This window comes from Musa acuminata, chromosome BXJ3-8, assembly GCF_036884655.1.
Source record: "Musa acuminata AAA Group cultivar baxijiao chromosome BXJ3-8, Cavendish_Baxijiao_AAA, whole genome shotgun sequence".
In the NCBI taxonomy this organism is placed as follows: Eukaryota; Viridiplantae; Streptophyta; class Magnoliopsida; order Zingiberales; family Musaceae; genus Musa; species Musa acuminata.
Window position 1 is genome coordinate 42,167,928 of NC_088356.1, and position 14,283 is coordinate 42,182,210.

Sequence of the window (14,283 nt, forward strand, 5' to 3'; positions counted from 1 at the left end):
AGATCAGACCTCCACCAAATACTGATAAAAGGAAGAAAAAGGAACATATTATCATTAAAAGAAATAAAAAAAAAGAGTGTTGATGTGTGATAGGCAGAACCCTGTTTGCAGCAGGTGTATGCCAAATAGTCAATCTTCTTTCATCTTTACTCTAATTCCAACATTTGTTTTGATATTTCCACAATTTCATGCCTCCAAGTTCTTTTATGGACAGCCTAACCTGAAGTACTCAACTTTGTATAGTACAATCATCATTGACTAGGAACCTTAACTTAATGCCATGTCCTCTATGGACTTGCACTTCCTAAGTTTCAGTGCCAGCTGAAGAGAAGACACGAGGATTTGTCTCAGCAAAAGATTGTTAGTACTTGCAAGTAAAAGATGTTTAAATTAGCTTGTACTGAGAGAGAGAGAGAGAGAGAGAGAGGAGAGAGAGAGAGAGAGAGTCCTGAACATCTACCAAAGAATTAAACACTGAGTTGGAAGCTAATTCCTCCTTTCCTATGCTGATGCTTCTGAGATTATAGTTCTGAGTGTCTTCTCCTTGTCACTTTGTTCTTTCAGCATTCACAGTAACAGATAGGCTATGATCTCACTGCACTACCTTAGACTTCACAATTTGCCATGCAATAAGAGTATGTAGGAGGTGTGGTGACTGTCTGATAGAGACAGGAAGAAAGAGGAGGAGGAGGAGGAGCATGAGCGATGCGAACACGAACTATTAGTCCAAGATTATTCTGAGAGATTGGGCAAACACTTCATCACTGTCTGTTGCACCTCGCCATTACCGACGTTGCACCACAAGCTCTGTAATTAGCAGAGACCACAAGTTGTTTGGTCTCAGTCCTCTAAGCGCAGCGCCGCATCCCGAAGCACAAGGTCGACGCAGGCGACCCGTCGTCGAACTCCTCCGACGCGAAGTACGACGCAGGGGTGGAGGAGCTTCCGCGGCGGTCGGAGCGCCCAAATGCCGACGAGGAAGAGGATGACACGGAGGAGGAAGACAAGGACGACCGAGGCGAGGTGTGGATCTTCCGCAGGGTGAGCTTGGGGAGAATGGTGCGGAGGAAGCTGGACTTGGAGGCCTTCATGGAGATACTGTTCCTGGTGCTGTAGTAGTAGGACGGGGGAGGGGTAAGGGGAGGGAGGACGGCGGCGGAGCTCATGTGCTTGGGTGTTCCTGGTTGAGACTCCCACACGAATGGCACGGTCGCAGAAGCCACTGCATGGTAGACTCGAAAGGAAGGGTTGGCCTCTGAGCTCTCCTTGGAGAGAAGCCTGCAGTAGAACTCATCACCCTGCTTGATTTGGAGGGAGTCTTTGGCCAGACCTGAGCTCCTTGGAAGCATCTTTGGCTCACAGAGAGAGAGAGAGAGAGATTGCAAGGCAACAGTACCTCATACAGAGGCGCATGTAAAGGATTTATGGTGTTTCTGAATGCATGCTAGAGAGAGAAAATGAACCTCTCATCCAACAATAATTCATCTTCCAAATGGCCGACTAGCTATTAGTCAATACACAAAGATCAAAGTAGGTCTGGAGAATCCTCTTATCTACTTTACTGTTCATGTACTATAAGAAAGAACAACAACTACATCACATCTATAGATCAAAGGAATGGATGAGTAAGTAGTGTGAAATATAACACACATCATTATTACTTTTCTTGGAACCATAAATCATAAAGACACACACAGGAGGAGGTTGAGGATGTGGTATGCATGTGATAGGAGTAATATGGAATTCTCTCTCTAAGAGTTGAAATTTGAGGAGAAAAATCTATAACAAATTCTTTAAAAAATCAAAAAGTTTTTTATTTTTATTTTTTGCATAGACTCTCTTCTTTTTCTATTTAATTTATTTTTAAATTTTTTTAAATAAATTATTTTTGTCTCTGTAAAAAGAGTCACAATAGATAAGAATAAAATAAAGATAATCTTATTTTTAATAAAAAATACTATATAAGAATAAAATAATAAAAAAAGAAATGTTTTGTGGGAAAAAAAAAGTGAGAACTTTAGAGATTTTTTAAAAAGTATTTAAATATTAAAAAAAAGCTTATTCATTAATTGTCACAGTTTCAGAAAACTCTAGAAATACTTCATGTCAGGGATCATTTATTAGGTGATGATAGGCACAATTGAAGAAACTTGGTGATAGTTTCTTGGAGTAAGAGTACCGCATCCCAAGATTCCAAAGTCTCTTTCAGTAGCAACCACACTTTTCAACCTTAGTTCGATGATACATATTTGAACAGTAGTAGTTTCAATCAAGTATGACGATGAAATAGAACAAACATATGAAGCATTAATTGGGGAGGAAAGGGATGCATTTGTTTGGACTTAGACTATTGCTTTCAACCATAGGACCAAAATGTGACATTAATTGCTTATTTAAACGCTAACGAAGAAGAAAGATTGATCAGACCTAATCTAATTGACAAAGTGGAAGAATCTCTCCTAGTCAATGTTTGAGGACTTTGCTATTGAGTTTTGTGTGATCATTATGTTTTTCTTTCTCATTTTTCTAATTTGATATGGACTTGATTTTAAGAGATCGAGCAAAATTCCACCTAACAATTTGATTGTGAGATAGAGAAGACATCATATGAACATTCAAATATGATGTTGATGCCAACACAACACCAAGTTAATCGGCATGTCAACATTAATTGGGATCTATTGGATGATTCGAATGTTCATCTAACTTTTCTCGATGAAACTATCCACTAAAGAATAATCATGCATTATATACTTATAATTACATAAATTAGCATATAATACCTAATACACAATGATATATTCTAATCTCATTCCAGTATAAACATCGGAGAAATATTGTCAGGTGTGCCTCTAAGATAGTCAATGCATTTGATTCGAGTGAAATCACTCTTCATCTTCGTCTACGATCCTACGACACAAATCTTGTGCTGATCAAAGTGGTCTGAACCAAATTGACTTAATATCTCGATAAATATCATTAAACTTCCTTAACAAGATAATACAATTTTGGTGATCCACCATGCCAATTTCATATTATTTCTTTGCTACTCTACGGTGTGATGAAAAGAAAAAGATCAAAGCATCAGTTCTAAATAGCTGAGATTTTATAAACCATTGTTGTTGTACTATGATATACTTTTGGAGTGAAGTATGTTTGGTTTATCATATGTTCCTAATCAACTTCATTAAACTCTATATTAATAAGAATGAAAACTCTCCATAAGTCATGACTTATAAAACTAAAATTGAGAACCGAACTCATCACAATAGTCAGTCTACCATTGAAACTACAAATATTCTCTTATACATATTAAATTGTCCCTCTTTGTTATTTTCCATGGTAAATCAATTTCTTAATCTTTATTTTAGAGTGATTTCTTTTAGTCTTTCACATCTCAATCTCGACCCGTCAAAGTGACCAAAGAAGAAAAATGGATCGAAAATTGACAACAAAAACCAAACATTTTATGATTTAAAAACGAAATGTGATGTGATAATAAAAATAATAATTTTCTCAGTAAATCGTTCAAAAAATATTTACCCTCCAATTTTGTTGGTGAACCTTTATGCCGTGGCTGAGGTGTCAGCATGGCTCGATTCAATCCCCGATTTATAAGATCGTCCACGTGGATGCTCGGGTGGTGGTGGTGGCGAGTATCAGGTTAGGTCGAGTTTAAGCCTTGTTTTTGGAGTGTGATATTCTCTCTGGGCGAGTGACCTGCTTTTTTATCGTCGGGCTTTTGCGCATAGGTTTTCCGACTCAACCTCTCCGAAGCTCAAATCAATAGTATATACGAGAGAGTTTAGAGTTCGAAATGCCTCCCTCTCCTGATTAAGAAAGGTTAGCTTTTATACATACGAGAATGAGTTGGTCGTACGGGATCAATTAACTGCAGCTGGCTCCTCGGGCGGCCGACTTAAGCTTCTGTGTGAGCGCCGACCGACCTACACAGATCGGGGTCATGTGGCATCGCCTCGAGCTTTCTGAGATGGCTGTATCGTGATGATGTCGTTCGTACGGAGGGGACGACAAGTGGCTTCCCGTCACGTGTGTGCTGCGCGACCACATCGTACTTGAGGTTCCACATCTGTATCATCATGTCTGCTTGTCTGGTCCGCATGGGCGATACCGAAACATGCCCTATCAAATTTGGTACATTTTCTTGATGATACCAAGCCGTTGACACATTTGTGACCGTTACAATTGTCTTGATGACACCCAACGGTCCAACTTGGAACGATGGCCCACCCAACATAGTTCGTGGCGAAACCGCAATCTTGGTCTTAAACTAAGGGCATTTTAGTCTATTCGTTTTCTTACACACCCCAACGGTCTTCTCCGCATCGAGATTCGCCAAAGCCAACGGCCAAACCAGGAGGCATGTTTATAAACACACCCCATCCTTTCCCCACCAACTCACCCTTCTATTTCATGTATTGTGATCACAACGAGGCGTGGATATAAAAGAGCAGCGTGAATATATCGTCTTCTTCGGCTACTTAAGGGCACTTCGGTAACCTCGCCGTCCTCCTTAGTGCCTCCACTTCCCCCTTTCCCCTCTATCGGACGCGCCTTGGAGTGCTTTCTTCGCTGGCATTTAGGGTTTCGATTCACCGCAAAACCCTAAAAGTTCCTCACTGAATCGTCGAACGCTGGGCGGAGGAAGAGGAGGGATGGAGGAGGATTCCATGGTTCCGGTGGCGGAAACCCTGGCCCCGCCGACGGATGACCCGAAGGTGACTGTTGCGGCAGCGGCTGGGAGGGCGGAGATCGACACGTCAGCGCCGTTCGTGTCGGTGAGGGAGGCTGTGGATCGATTTGGTGGGAGCGCCGTCTGGAAGTCGCAGCTCAGGCAACTCTTTCACCCCGACGTAAGTTCCCTTTTGGGTTTGGATATTCTTTCTTTGTTCTTGATCTTTATTTCCGAATCTTTTAGTACTTGCTTTACTAATCTGATCTTCAAGTTGTTAATTTTTTTACTTCTTTGGTTACACCTTTCTTCTCCGTGTAAAACAATTGCTTCTTTTTCGTCTTTGCTGTCCGTTTAGAGTTATAATACCAATTGATGCATGTCTTATGACTTGTGTTGAGAATCGCTTACCAAATTAGATATATTTGTTCTGTAATTCTTAAGTTGCACGTGTAATCTGTAAGCAAAATTGTCGATTTTCCAAAGTTAGAACTAATATTAATAGACTAACAGTGACTTGTCCACATTTCAAGTTGTCTGCATTTGAACAACAACATAAGTAACTTTTTTTTTTTTCCAAATAAGAATTAATTTATTTATACTTATCTCGAATTCTATCAAGGGTAATGTCACAAAAAATTTCTTACTTGCAAGATTTTAAATACTGGTCCGATATAAAACTTAGGAAGGAGTCAGAAAGGTGTTTTGGAGTACTGGACTGATTACTATGTTCATCCTTATCATTTGTGTCTAATCTGGGAAGCAATTTATTAGATCTATGGTTGCAATTAAAGTTTTACTGAACACTGGCTCGAAGATGGTAATTTCTCCACGTTTGTTAAGTTTCTCAAAATCATTGAGTTTCATGTATTGTCTTTGTTCTAATGGCCTTCCAGTTATTGGATTTGTCATGGGCAATGCTCAATGTCTACAACAGCTATTGGATTTTATCCTCTAGATCAACACCATCCTTGTGTTGGGTAAATGTATGAGTGTATTATGTTTCCTCTCTTTTTGTTCATTTGTTCTATGTATATACTCCCATCTAAACTTTATTCTGTTTTCTTTTCCTTTGTGAACACTTTATTTTTGTCTTCTTTTTTATGAACTTTAATTTTCCTTCCCAGTTATCTATTTGAAATTCAAATTCATGCACACAATTGGCCGAAATTTTCTTAAAAAGCGTGCAACGCTATAGGAGACCTTGTTGAGTTAATTCTTCACCACTTAGTCCTATTTCATACTTTATCATCTCTTGATGAACATGCATCTTGAATGAGTGCTATTTTATTTTCAATTTTCAGTCAGACACTTGAACAAATGTAGCTTGTTCTTTGTGCCATACCGTTCTGAATAATCTATTCCTAAGTCGTGTTATCCACATTTTCCATCAGAAACTCCATTTCTCTGAAGATGTTGAGGTTATCAAAGTGGAGGAACAGGCGGCACAACTAGAAAAGGATCTTATCCTAAAAGAAAGGGAGACACTTGATGTTTTAAAAGAGCTAGAAATGACAAAAAAGATTGTCGATGGTTTAAAGTTGAGATTACAGAAAGAAACCTCAGAAACCAATATGATTCCAGCTACAAATTCAGATGGTATAAAGTTACATCCTGTTCCTGAAGTTGAAGAACATGGTCCCCATGACCCCGAGAAGAATGTGGGTATAGATGACCCAAGCATGGGGGTGAACCAGTCTCCAGGGCAGATGCTTGTTGAACTGAAGCAGGCCAAGGCAAATTTGAACAGGACAACAAGTGACTTAGCTGGTATTCGAACATCCATTAAAATGCTGAGCATAAAAATAGAAGAGGAAAAACTCTTGCTTGAGGAAACCCAGGAGAAGCTGAGCTCCAATAATGCTCTGATCTCATCACTGGAGGATGATCTTAATCAGACAACAGAAAAATTGCAAAGGGCCAAAGGTTCGGTAAATGAGAAACCTGAAGATCCCTCAAATATTTTGCAGGAAATGAACTCTGAATTAGAACAGTCAAGGAGGACAACTGAAGCTACTAAGTTTGAAGTTACTAAGCTGGCCTCTGAACTTGAGCAGACAAAGGCAAGCATTAAGACGGCTGACATTCGATGGCTCGCAGCTAAGAAGATGGAAGAAGCAGCCAAAGCAGCAGAAGCTGTGGCTCTTGCTGACATCAAAGCTTTAATAAGCAGCAACGATTCAATCTTGGGTCTTCAGAGTGCATGTGGTGTAACCCTTTCGATGGAGGAATACATCACCTTAGCAAGCAAAGCTCAAGAAGCGGACCAAGTTGCAAGAAAGAAAGTTGAAGCTGCTGTGGTTCAAGTAGATGAAGCAAACATGTCTAAATCAGAGTTACTTATGAGGGTTGAGGAAGCAAATTCTGAGGCAAAAAAATGTAAGAAGGCTCTTGAAGATGCCTTGAAGAGAGTAGAGGTCGCAACCAGAGCGAAGCTTGAAGTTGAAGATTCTCTACAGAGATGGAGATCCGAGCATGGTCAGAAGAGGCACAGCATTCATAACTCTACCAAATTCAAGAACTATGCAGCTCACCACAGGAAGGACTCCCGCATTCTTGACCTGAATGACTCAACTTTGGTCACTGACATGCCAAGCAGCGGTTCAAGGCAACCGTTGTCGATCGGGCAGATACTGAGCATGAAGCTGATGGGTCCTGGTTCTCCTGAAGAGTATGAGAGGGGAGCATGGGAGAAAGAAAATAAAAACCCCACAGTTTCACTGGGTCAGATGCTGAACAAAAGGCACGGGGTTCTGCCTTCCCCCATGACCGACAACGTGTCGCTCCACAAGCAGTTTTCTGCCAAGAGGAAGAAGATAGGCTTTGTTGGCTTCCCACTTCTCTTGGCCAAGCAAAGCAAGAAGAACAAGAAAAAGAGGCAGTCATTGAGTACAAGATAACTGTTGTTGGAATGTCTGTTTTCTCATGAACTCTGTTCGTTGTGATGTAATGTGTTCGAACTATCATTTTACTCTGATGTATATAGTATTGAAGCTACGTTTTCGTTCAATTAGACACGAAATGCATGGTGGTGTCTAAATGTTACTATCACTGTATAACGTTTGCAGGAAAGATGTATTCAGTTCATGTGGTACGGTGTGGTGTGTATTAAATTTGGATCATTATCTTAAGTAAACAATGAATAACTAACGTCGATGCCTCCGAGCGGTCTCCGCCCGCGCGGGTTCTCTAACCCTTGTCTCCACGTTGTTTGTATTATGCTTATTTGTCTGTTTTCGCAACCGTTCATCAACTTCTCCGCCTCACCTACCTTCTTTGTGATCGGAGACATATGTGGAGCCCATGGTGGGGCCACAGCCATGGCAGGGTAGGGAATTCGGGTAGTTCACTATAGCTTTTATTGTTTAGCTAACTAATGTATCGACGACACCCACTAGATAACCCATGCATTGGTGGCCTTTTTGGGTCCATGACTAGTGTCAATCGTAGTGGAGGTAGAAAGACGGGTGACTATTCACAGGTCGGAAAAGCTTTTCCTAAATATGATTGTGCATGGCGGGTAGTCGAGGCGGTTAGGTCACGGACACGTTCGTTCTTAAGTTAATTCACGTGACCACGCATCAACGATAGGGCCATTCTTCCCCAGAACTATATCCACTTCGCAATCTCACCTACCTGTCTCGTTGTCTTTTCGTGGGACCGTGACATCTTCCAGTTATAGTGCAGGTATAATTAAAGGGAAGAGAATTATTTTCGCAATATAATTGCGCAGTGACACCGTTTCTCTCGGCTCCGTGTTCTCCGTTAGCAAGCTTAACCCAAAGGCCACCGAGCACTAGAAAAACGAGGGAGAGAGGTAGAGCGAGCGGAATTGGTATTGGCTAATGGAGTCCTCTCTTCTCCTTCTTCCGTCATATCACTTCGGTCTCATGTCTGATGCTACTCTTAAAGCAGAGAAGTCAAATAATCATCCTCAGCCTCTTCCTCTTCATCCATTTCATCCCAAAAGAAGATAATCTTTAGGTAATCTCTCCCCTCTCTCTTTGATAAATCTGTTTTCTATCTCCCGATCTGGTTCTTAATATCTTTCGATTGTATCTGAAATATACGAATATGAAAATCGATTTATGTTACCTATCGAGTTTAGGTTTCTTGAAGCTCCAATATCCGCCCCCAACTACCATGCGTTGCTCGGAATTTGAGATCAGTCGGGGCCCGGAAGATATTTGATCTTGTTTCTTAGGAGAATAAATCGTTAGATGTAACGGAGCTACCGATTAATTTCTATTGATCTTTTCTTTGAAGGGGCAAGTGGTAAGGCAGATACCTCTGCTGCTCAGGGGTTTTTCTTGGAGATCTTTTTGAGACTATCAAACCGAGTAATTTGATATAGGAAGCTATTTTAGGATATTTGGAAGCTCGGTTCAACATAGAGCCACTTTGTATTGATTATTCATGAGAAGCTCTGCATGTGATGGTCTGTGAATCTATACCACAAATTCCTGAATCCAGTACTCTGTTGCAGTTGTTATATGAATCTTCTTCTTTCTCTATTGTCTTGTCCACCAGTCTATAGTCATATAGAAGTGAAGATTTAGAAGGAAATGAAGGGTCCATCCATTTATCTTCCTTCTCTAAATTTGTAAGGATATGAGAGTCATGTTTGGTTACGGATCAAAGAGTTAAAACTCACAGAGATCTAATTGATGAAGCAGTAATCGATATAGGATGATAACATAGCACTGTTTGATGATTTCTCTTATAACATTTTTTCCTCAAGACAATCTATATCTCGCTTATCGGAACAGCTGCATCAGTTGCACATATTTTTGACCGTGAACCTGCAGATGATAATATGAGTCTATCATTGAGCCTTTCATACTAGGTTAAAATGTAATGTTTTTTTCCTATATGACTTGTAAATCTGGATAGATTTTAATTACAAGCATCATATCGATTTCTTTTTTCTTTTTTAGATATATCTAATTAGTTCAGTGTCTGACAATTATTCATGGTTTTTCTTCTTTTAATCTGTTTCTTTTAAAATGTGTAGCCTTGTTCTTATCAAATAGTTTATTGAAAAAGTCACAGTAAAGGAAGAATATGTCAGTGATCCTTTATGAATGATTTTGATATATGCCTGTGGCAGGTAGGCACATAGATGATATACTTTGCTGAATGGTCGAATACCAACAAGTAACCGCTTTTTTTCCTTATGGAACAGGTAACTATGGATTCAAGACTAAACTTTTTACTACTTGTGCTGGTAATCAGCTTTGTCTCTACAAATGCCAGGAGTTTGGTCACCTTAGATGACTTTGGTAAGTTGTTAATAGTTTATCTACGTGAACTTGAAAAGTACAATATTTGTACATTAAGGGACCCTTTTTAGTTGGCTGTCTTCTTCTTTAAGGTGCCCCTTATCTGTTATTTTTCTGGTTCATTCTTTCAAGTAATTTAGGTAACCGTTATGGCTAGTAAATTTTCACTATATTATAGAACACAGTATAAGGATATATATAAGATCTAAGCTTATGTGGTTTCATTAACCTGACTTGTGGTAACTTCTTTGTTCACTTAATTCTTATAATCAGTGAGATATTACATGTGGGTTATTGCAATTGTTTACTATAGTGCACAATCTCCAAGCAGATTTGATGACTAGTTGATTCAATAAGGATTACATTAATTGTGTCTATGAGTAATAAAAAAATTACATAAAAGAATATGCCCTACCTTTTGCAACTAACGTGTAAATTCATGTCAGTTACAAGTTGTAGATAAGTACTTTAAACAAGATAAGATCTTTAAATCATTCAAATTTATAGTTTTATTTATATTCTATGTGCTTCTTGATAGGAGTGTAGATATACTGAATAATAAGTTAGAAGTTATAAAACATATTACATATATGATGTAACAATTTTATAATTATTTAGATCTTTTACGTGGGTCTTTTCTCACCATTAGTTGTTGCATTGTTTGACAATCTTCTATGGGCTTGTACCAGAGATTAAATTAGCATTCTAATAATTGTCAAATACTCCAAGATGTAGTCAGTCTTTGTTGTGCCAAACAAAATCTCTTTGTGTACACCTGCAAACTATCATACTCCAAGATGTGGTCAGTCTTTGTTGTGCCAAACAAAATCTCTGTGTACACCTGCAAACTATCATACATCTTATATCTTATATCATGGATGGACATTCTAATTCTTATTCGTTTGATGTATTTCTCCTTAATTCATCAGTATTCTATTCTCTGTTAAGTTTTAATATTTCTGTTGTTGCATCACCAGCTATATCTAAAAGATATACATGACTTTTAAATTATCCCGAAAGACCTTTTTGTTACACATTGATTGGACTAATGACGATATTGTGGTATATGCATTAATATCTCAAAAGTTCGATGTTCATATTTTCATAATTTTTTGATTCCACAATTTATTCCAGAATTATGATGTAGTTTTTATCTTCCCTTCCGTTTCTTTAAAAACATAATAATATATCACTAGTCTCTGTCATTCTATCAAATTATTTGATCATAATTTTTGCATGTTATCCTTCTACTGAGAAGGGAGTCATTTAGTTATAATTTTATCATTCTTATTCATATTAAAAACTTTGATAATTCATCGTAAGATTTCGAACTCAATCCCATCTTCACCATCTACCTTTTACAAAAAAGAAAAAAAAATCTTCTACATATTAAATCAGTAATTTTAAAAGATTTTAACTAATTTAGTTTACTTGGGCAATATAATTTATTTATGTAATCCATATCATTTGAAGTGGATTGGATAAATCAGTCCAAATCCACTTCCTACCGGATGGAGGTGGAAATGCTTATGTAAGCGTATGTCCCTCATTCAATTTATTCATATATGAGTATCCTAGACCCTAATATATCTCAATCATGTAAATTCTCAATACTACTAGAAGGAAAAATGTCATTTCATTACTTTTTCTACATTCAAATTTTCTGGTTCTTCCTTAATTCCCCATTATCCACAAATAAGATTCATGGGTTCAACATATTTTCTTAATTATTTTCACTTATATATTTGATTCATTTAGTATGCACTTCTTCCCTTTAAAACTCTGTATATCCGTAGTAAACGAATATGGATGAAGAATATGGTATCCATCCGACAATCCATTTCCAAGTTTGTGTTTGCTGATTAAAAGTGGTTATATGTATTGTTTTTCCAACATCCGGTCTGTATCCAATCCGATTTCACCCCTTTGGTTATTACATATCATACTTATAATTCAACTTCACAGTACAAAGAAAGATGTAAAGTAATGAAAATTACTTGGTTTTTTAAAGTATATTTTGTCATTTCATCCCATGAATTGGGTATCTTTTTGCACAGTTGATAAATAAATGGATTGGGTGATCTTTTTGCATATTTGATTAAGATTATCTGTATTTTTTTAGTTGTGCAGATGGATAACAAGGTACAGAATGAAAGTAACATTGGCAGGAATGAACAATTTTGCACACTGTGTGAAGAGTATACTTCCCAGGTTATAAACTATCTTGGTGAAAATGAGACTCAAGCACATATTATTAGTACACTTCACAAAGCATGTTCCCAAATGCATTTTCTCAAACAACAGGTATGGTATGTCTACCTTCTTGTATGAAAAACTAGCAAACTTCTAATAGGTTTTAGACAAGGATGATGAACTCTTGTGCCTCGGTTACATCCGAAATGATTTTTTGGCAGTGTATTTCGTTGGTTGATCACTATGCGCCATTGTTTTTCTTGGAACTTTCCACAATAACACCAGAGCAGTTATGTGAAAAAGCGAATCTGTGTGGGGAGACTGTGCTGGTGAATCTGCCAAAGAGTTCTGATTTCTGCACCCTTTGCCATAATATTGTCAAGGAGATTCTTACCAAACTAGAAGATCCTGATACTCAGGTACTGAAATCCTTTGCATCACGAGGTTCTCGATTGCTCTATAACATATTTGACCACATATTTCCCCTGAATCATGAGCTGTTTCTCTACCAAGTTGGGGTATGATCTGCTGTGTTAATCATCGAACAATTCATTTCACTGATATCTGCGCATCATTTCTGCTCTGTTAATGTTATATGTCAGAATCTATGGATCTTGTTAATTCTTGTATCGATTGGTTATCCATATTTATCATATTAGACAAACTGCTGAACATAAATTAAATGTAACTTTGCAACTTTTTCAGCTCGAGGTGATCAAGATGCTAATGAAGGGCTGCGAGGAAGTTGGGAGTTATGTTCAACAGGTGAGCTTTCTAATGTCTATCTCCTATTATCTGACATTTCATCTGAGATGACATGTGTAACGGATTTCCTTGTATGGACAATGTTTCATGTCATCTCTTAGGACTGGGTGACATGTTTCTCATTCATTTAGGTTTTTTATCTCTAGATAGAAGTTTCTCTCTTTCATCTGAATTCAGTTCTATCAATAAACAGGATTTAAATGTGTGTCGTTTGCCTTTTCAGTGCAAGAAACTGGTATTGCAATATGTCCCACCAATCCTGATCAATGCCGAGAAATTTCTTGAGACAACTGATGTCTGCACTGCCATCTATGCATGCAAGAACAGTGAAGATCACATCACATCCACACTTGCTGATATGTGAACTATGAAAGCAAAGAGGCCTGAGGGAATTGGCTGCAAATAAGCATTGTAATCACCGTAGTTGTGCAATGAACTGTACCTTCAACAAACATTTCAGATCTAAGAAAAAAAATTTGGATAATTATACAACAGTGTATCTTGATCCATGGCCATCAGATTGGGCGCTTGTAACACTTGATTTCTCATGTATTCTGCTGCTCAACTTCTCTTTCTCTTTCTTCATATTATGTATATGATTAGATAGATATCATCAATGAAATTGTGTTTACTCCAGACTTGATTCTTCTGATGGAATCCTTGCCCTTTGCATTTTGGTTATCAGTTTGGTATGATACTTGATTGGTTGGTACACAGAGATTGTATTTAGCACACAGAATTTACCGGTAATAGTTTATATATATGATAATTTTTTCAAGCAAATGTTGAAGAGAATTAGCTAAAGACAGTGTTCTGCATCCTCAGTGCAAATATTGCACTGATTTGCGTCAGGATCATGTGTTCCCAATCTGAAAACTATTCCTTCTTTTGTCTCTACAAAGGACAATCATAAACCCCCTCGTCTTCTTTAGTTGAGAGAGATTAGGCAGGCAGATGGAGCACCATTGGTGACAGCAGTACTTCTGGGAATCTGACCTAATCATGGTCATGGATTTAAAATCAAAGGAAGCATCTCGACATCATTGGTTTGGTACTACAAACCAATAATGATACATCATAACAATTCTCCATGGCTCCACCTTTATCTGTCATTAGCTTTGTCAAATGGGCCCTGATAATAATGCTGCACCAACCATGAAAGAAGAAGAAGAAGAAGAAGAAGAAGAAGAATCTTGGGATGTACTCATGAAACATAGTAACATACCACGGTAAGAGAATATTCCATTATGATGAAAAATATGGAACCGCTAAGAGAATCTACTACTAATAATTCCATTTAATTTGAACATGGCAGTAATCCTCGAACAAAGCATGCATAAAAACATTCGA

The 14,283-nt window shown here is 38.0% G+C and overlaps 3 protein-coding genes across 4 annotated transcripts; 2 read left to right on the forward strand and 1 right to left on the reverse strand.

Moving 5' to 3' along the window:
• Positions 1-848: 848 nt before the first annotated feature.
• Positions 849-1,349, reverse strand: LOC135644214 (uncharacterized). The gene has a single exon (XM_065161681.1). The coding sequence runs from the start codon at positions 1,347-1,349 to the stop codon at positions 849-851; it is 501 nt and encodes a 166-aa protein (XP_065017753.1).
• Positions 1,350-4,511: 3,162 nt separating this feature from the next.
• On the forward strand, positions 4,512-7,787 carry LOC135645206 (WEB family protein At2g38370-like). The gene is made up of 2 exons (XM_065163373.1): positions 4,512-4,874; positions 6,088-7,787. Exons 1-2 carry the CDS (start codon positions 4,677-4,679, stop codon positions 7,591-7,593), a joined length of 1,704 nt encoding a protein of 567 aa, XP_065019445.1. The 5' UTR covers positions 4,512-4,676; the 3' UTR covers positions 7,594-7,787.
• Positions 7,788-8,504: 717 nt separating this feature from the next.
• On the forward strand, positions 8,505-13,569 carry LOC135584712 (uncharacterized). 2 transcript variants are annotated; one of them, XM_065163310.1, is made up of 6 exons: positions 8,505-8,677; positions 9,879-9,975; positions 12,098-12,279; positions 12,390-12,587; positions 12,874-12,933; positions 13,157-13,569. In XM_065163310.1, the coding sequence occupies exons 2-6, from the start codon at positions 9,885-9,887 to the stop codon at positions 13,295-13,297; spliced, it is 672 nt and encodes a 223-aa protein (XP_065019382.1). In that variant the 5' UTR covers positions 8,505-8,677; positions 9,879-9,884; the 3' UTR covers positions 13,298-13,569. The 2 variants fall into 2 exon arrangements, with proteins under 2 accessions (XP_065019382.1, XP_065019381.1); XM_065163309.1 differs by lacking the exon at positions 8,505-8,677 and having other exon boundaries at positions 9,860-9,975.
• Positions 13,570-14,283: the final 714 nt, after the last annotated feature.

Excerpts from the sequence above, each read along its gene's own strand:
- LOC135644214 (XM_065161681.1), bottom strand. The coding sequence starts at position 1,349 with ATGCTTCCAAGGAGCTCAGGTCTGGCCAAAGACTCCCTCCAAATCAAG.
- LOC135645206 (XM_065163373.1), top strand. The coding sequence starts at position 4,677 with ATGGAGGAGGATTCCATGGTTCCGGTGGCGGAAACCCTGGCCCCGCCG. Across the intron at positions 4,875-6,087 it reads GGCAACTCTTTCACCCCGAC|AAACTCCATTTCTCTGAAGA; the intron begins GTAAGTTCCCTT and ends ATTTTCCATCAG.
- LOC135584712 (XM_065163309.1), top strand. The coding sequence starts at position 9,870 with ATGGAACAGGTAACTATGGATTCAAGACTAAACTTTTTACTACTTGTG. Across the intron at positions 9,976-12,097 it reads GGTCACCTTAGATGACTTTG|TTGTGCAGATGGATAACAAG; the intron begins GTAAGTTGTTAA and ends GTATTTTTTTAG. Across the intron at positions 12,588-12,873 it reads TAGAAGATCCTGATACTCAG|CTCGAGGTGATCAAGATGCT; the intron begins GTACTGAAATCC and ends CAACTTTTTCAG.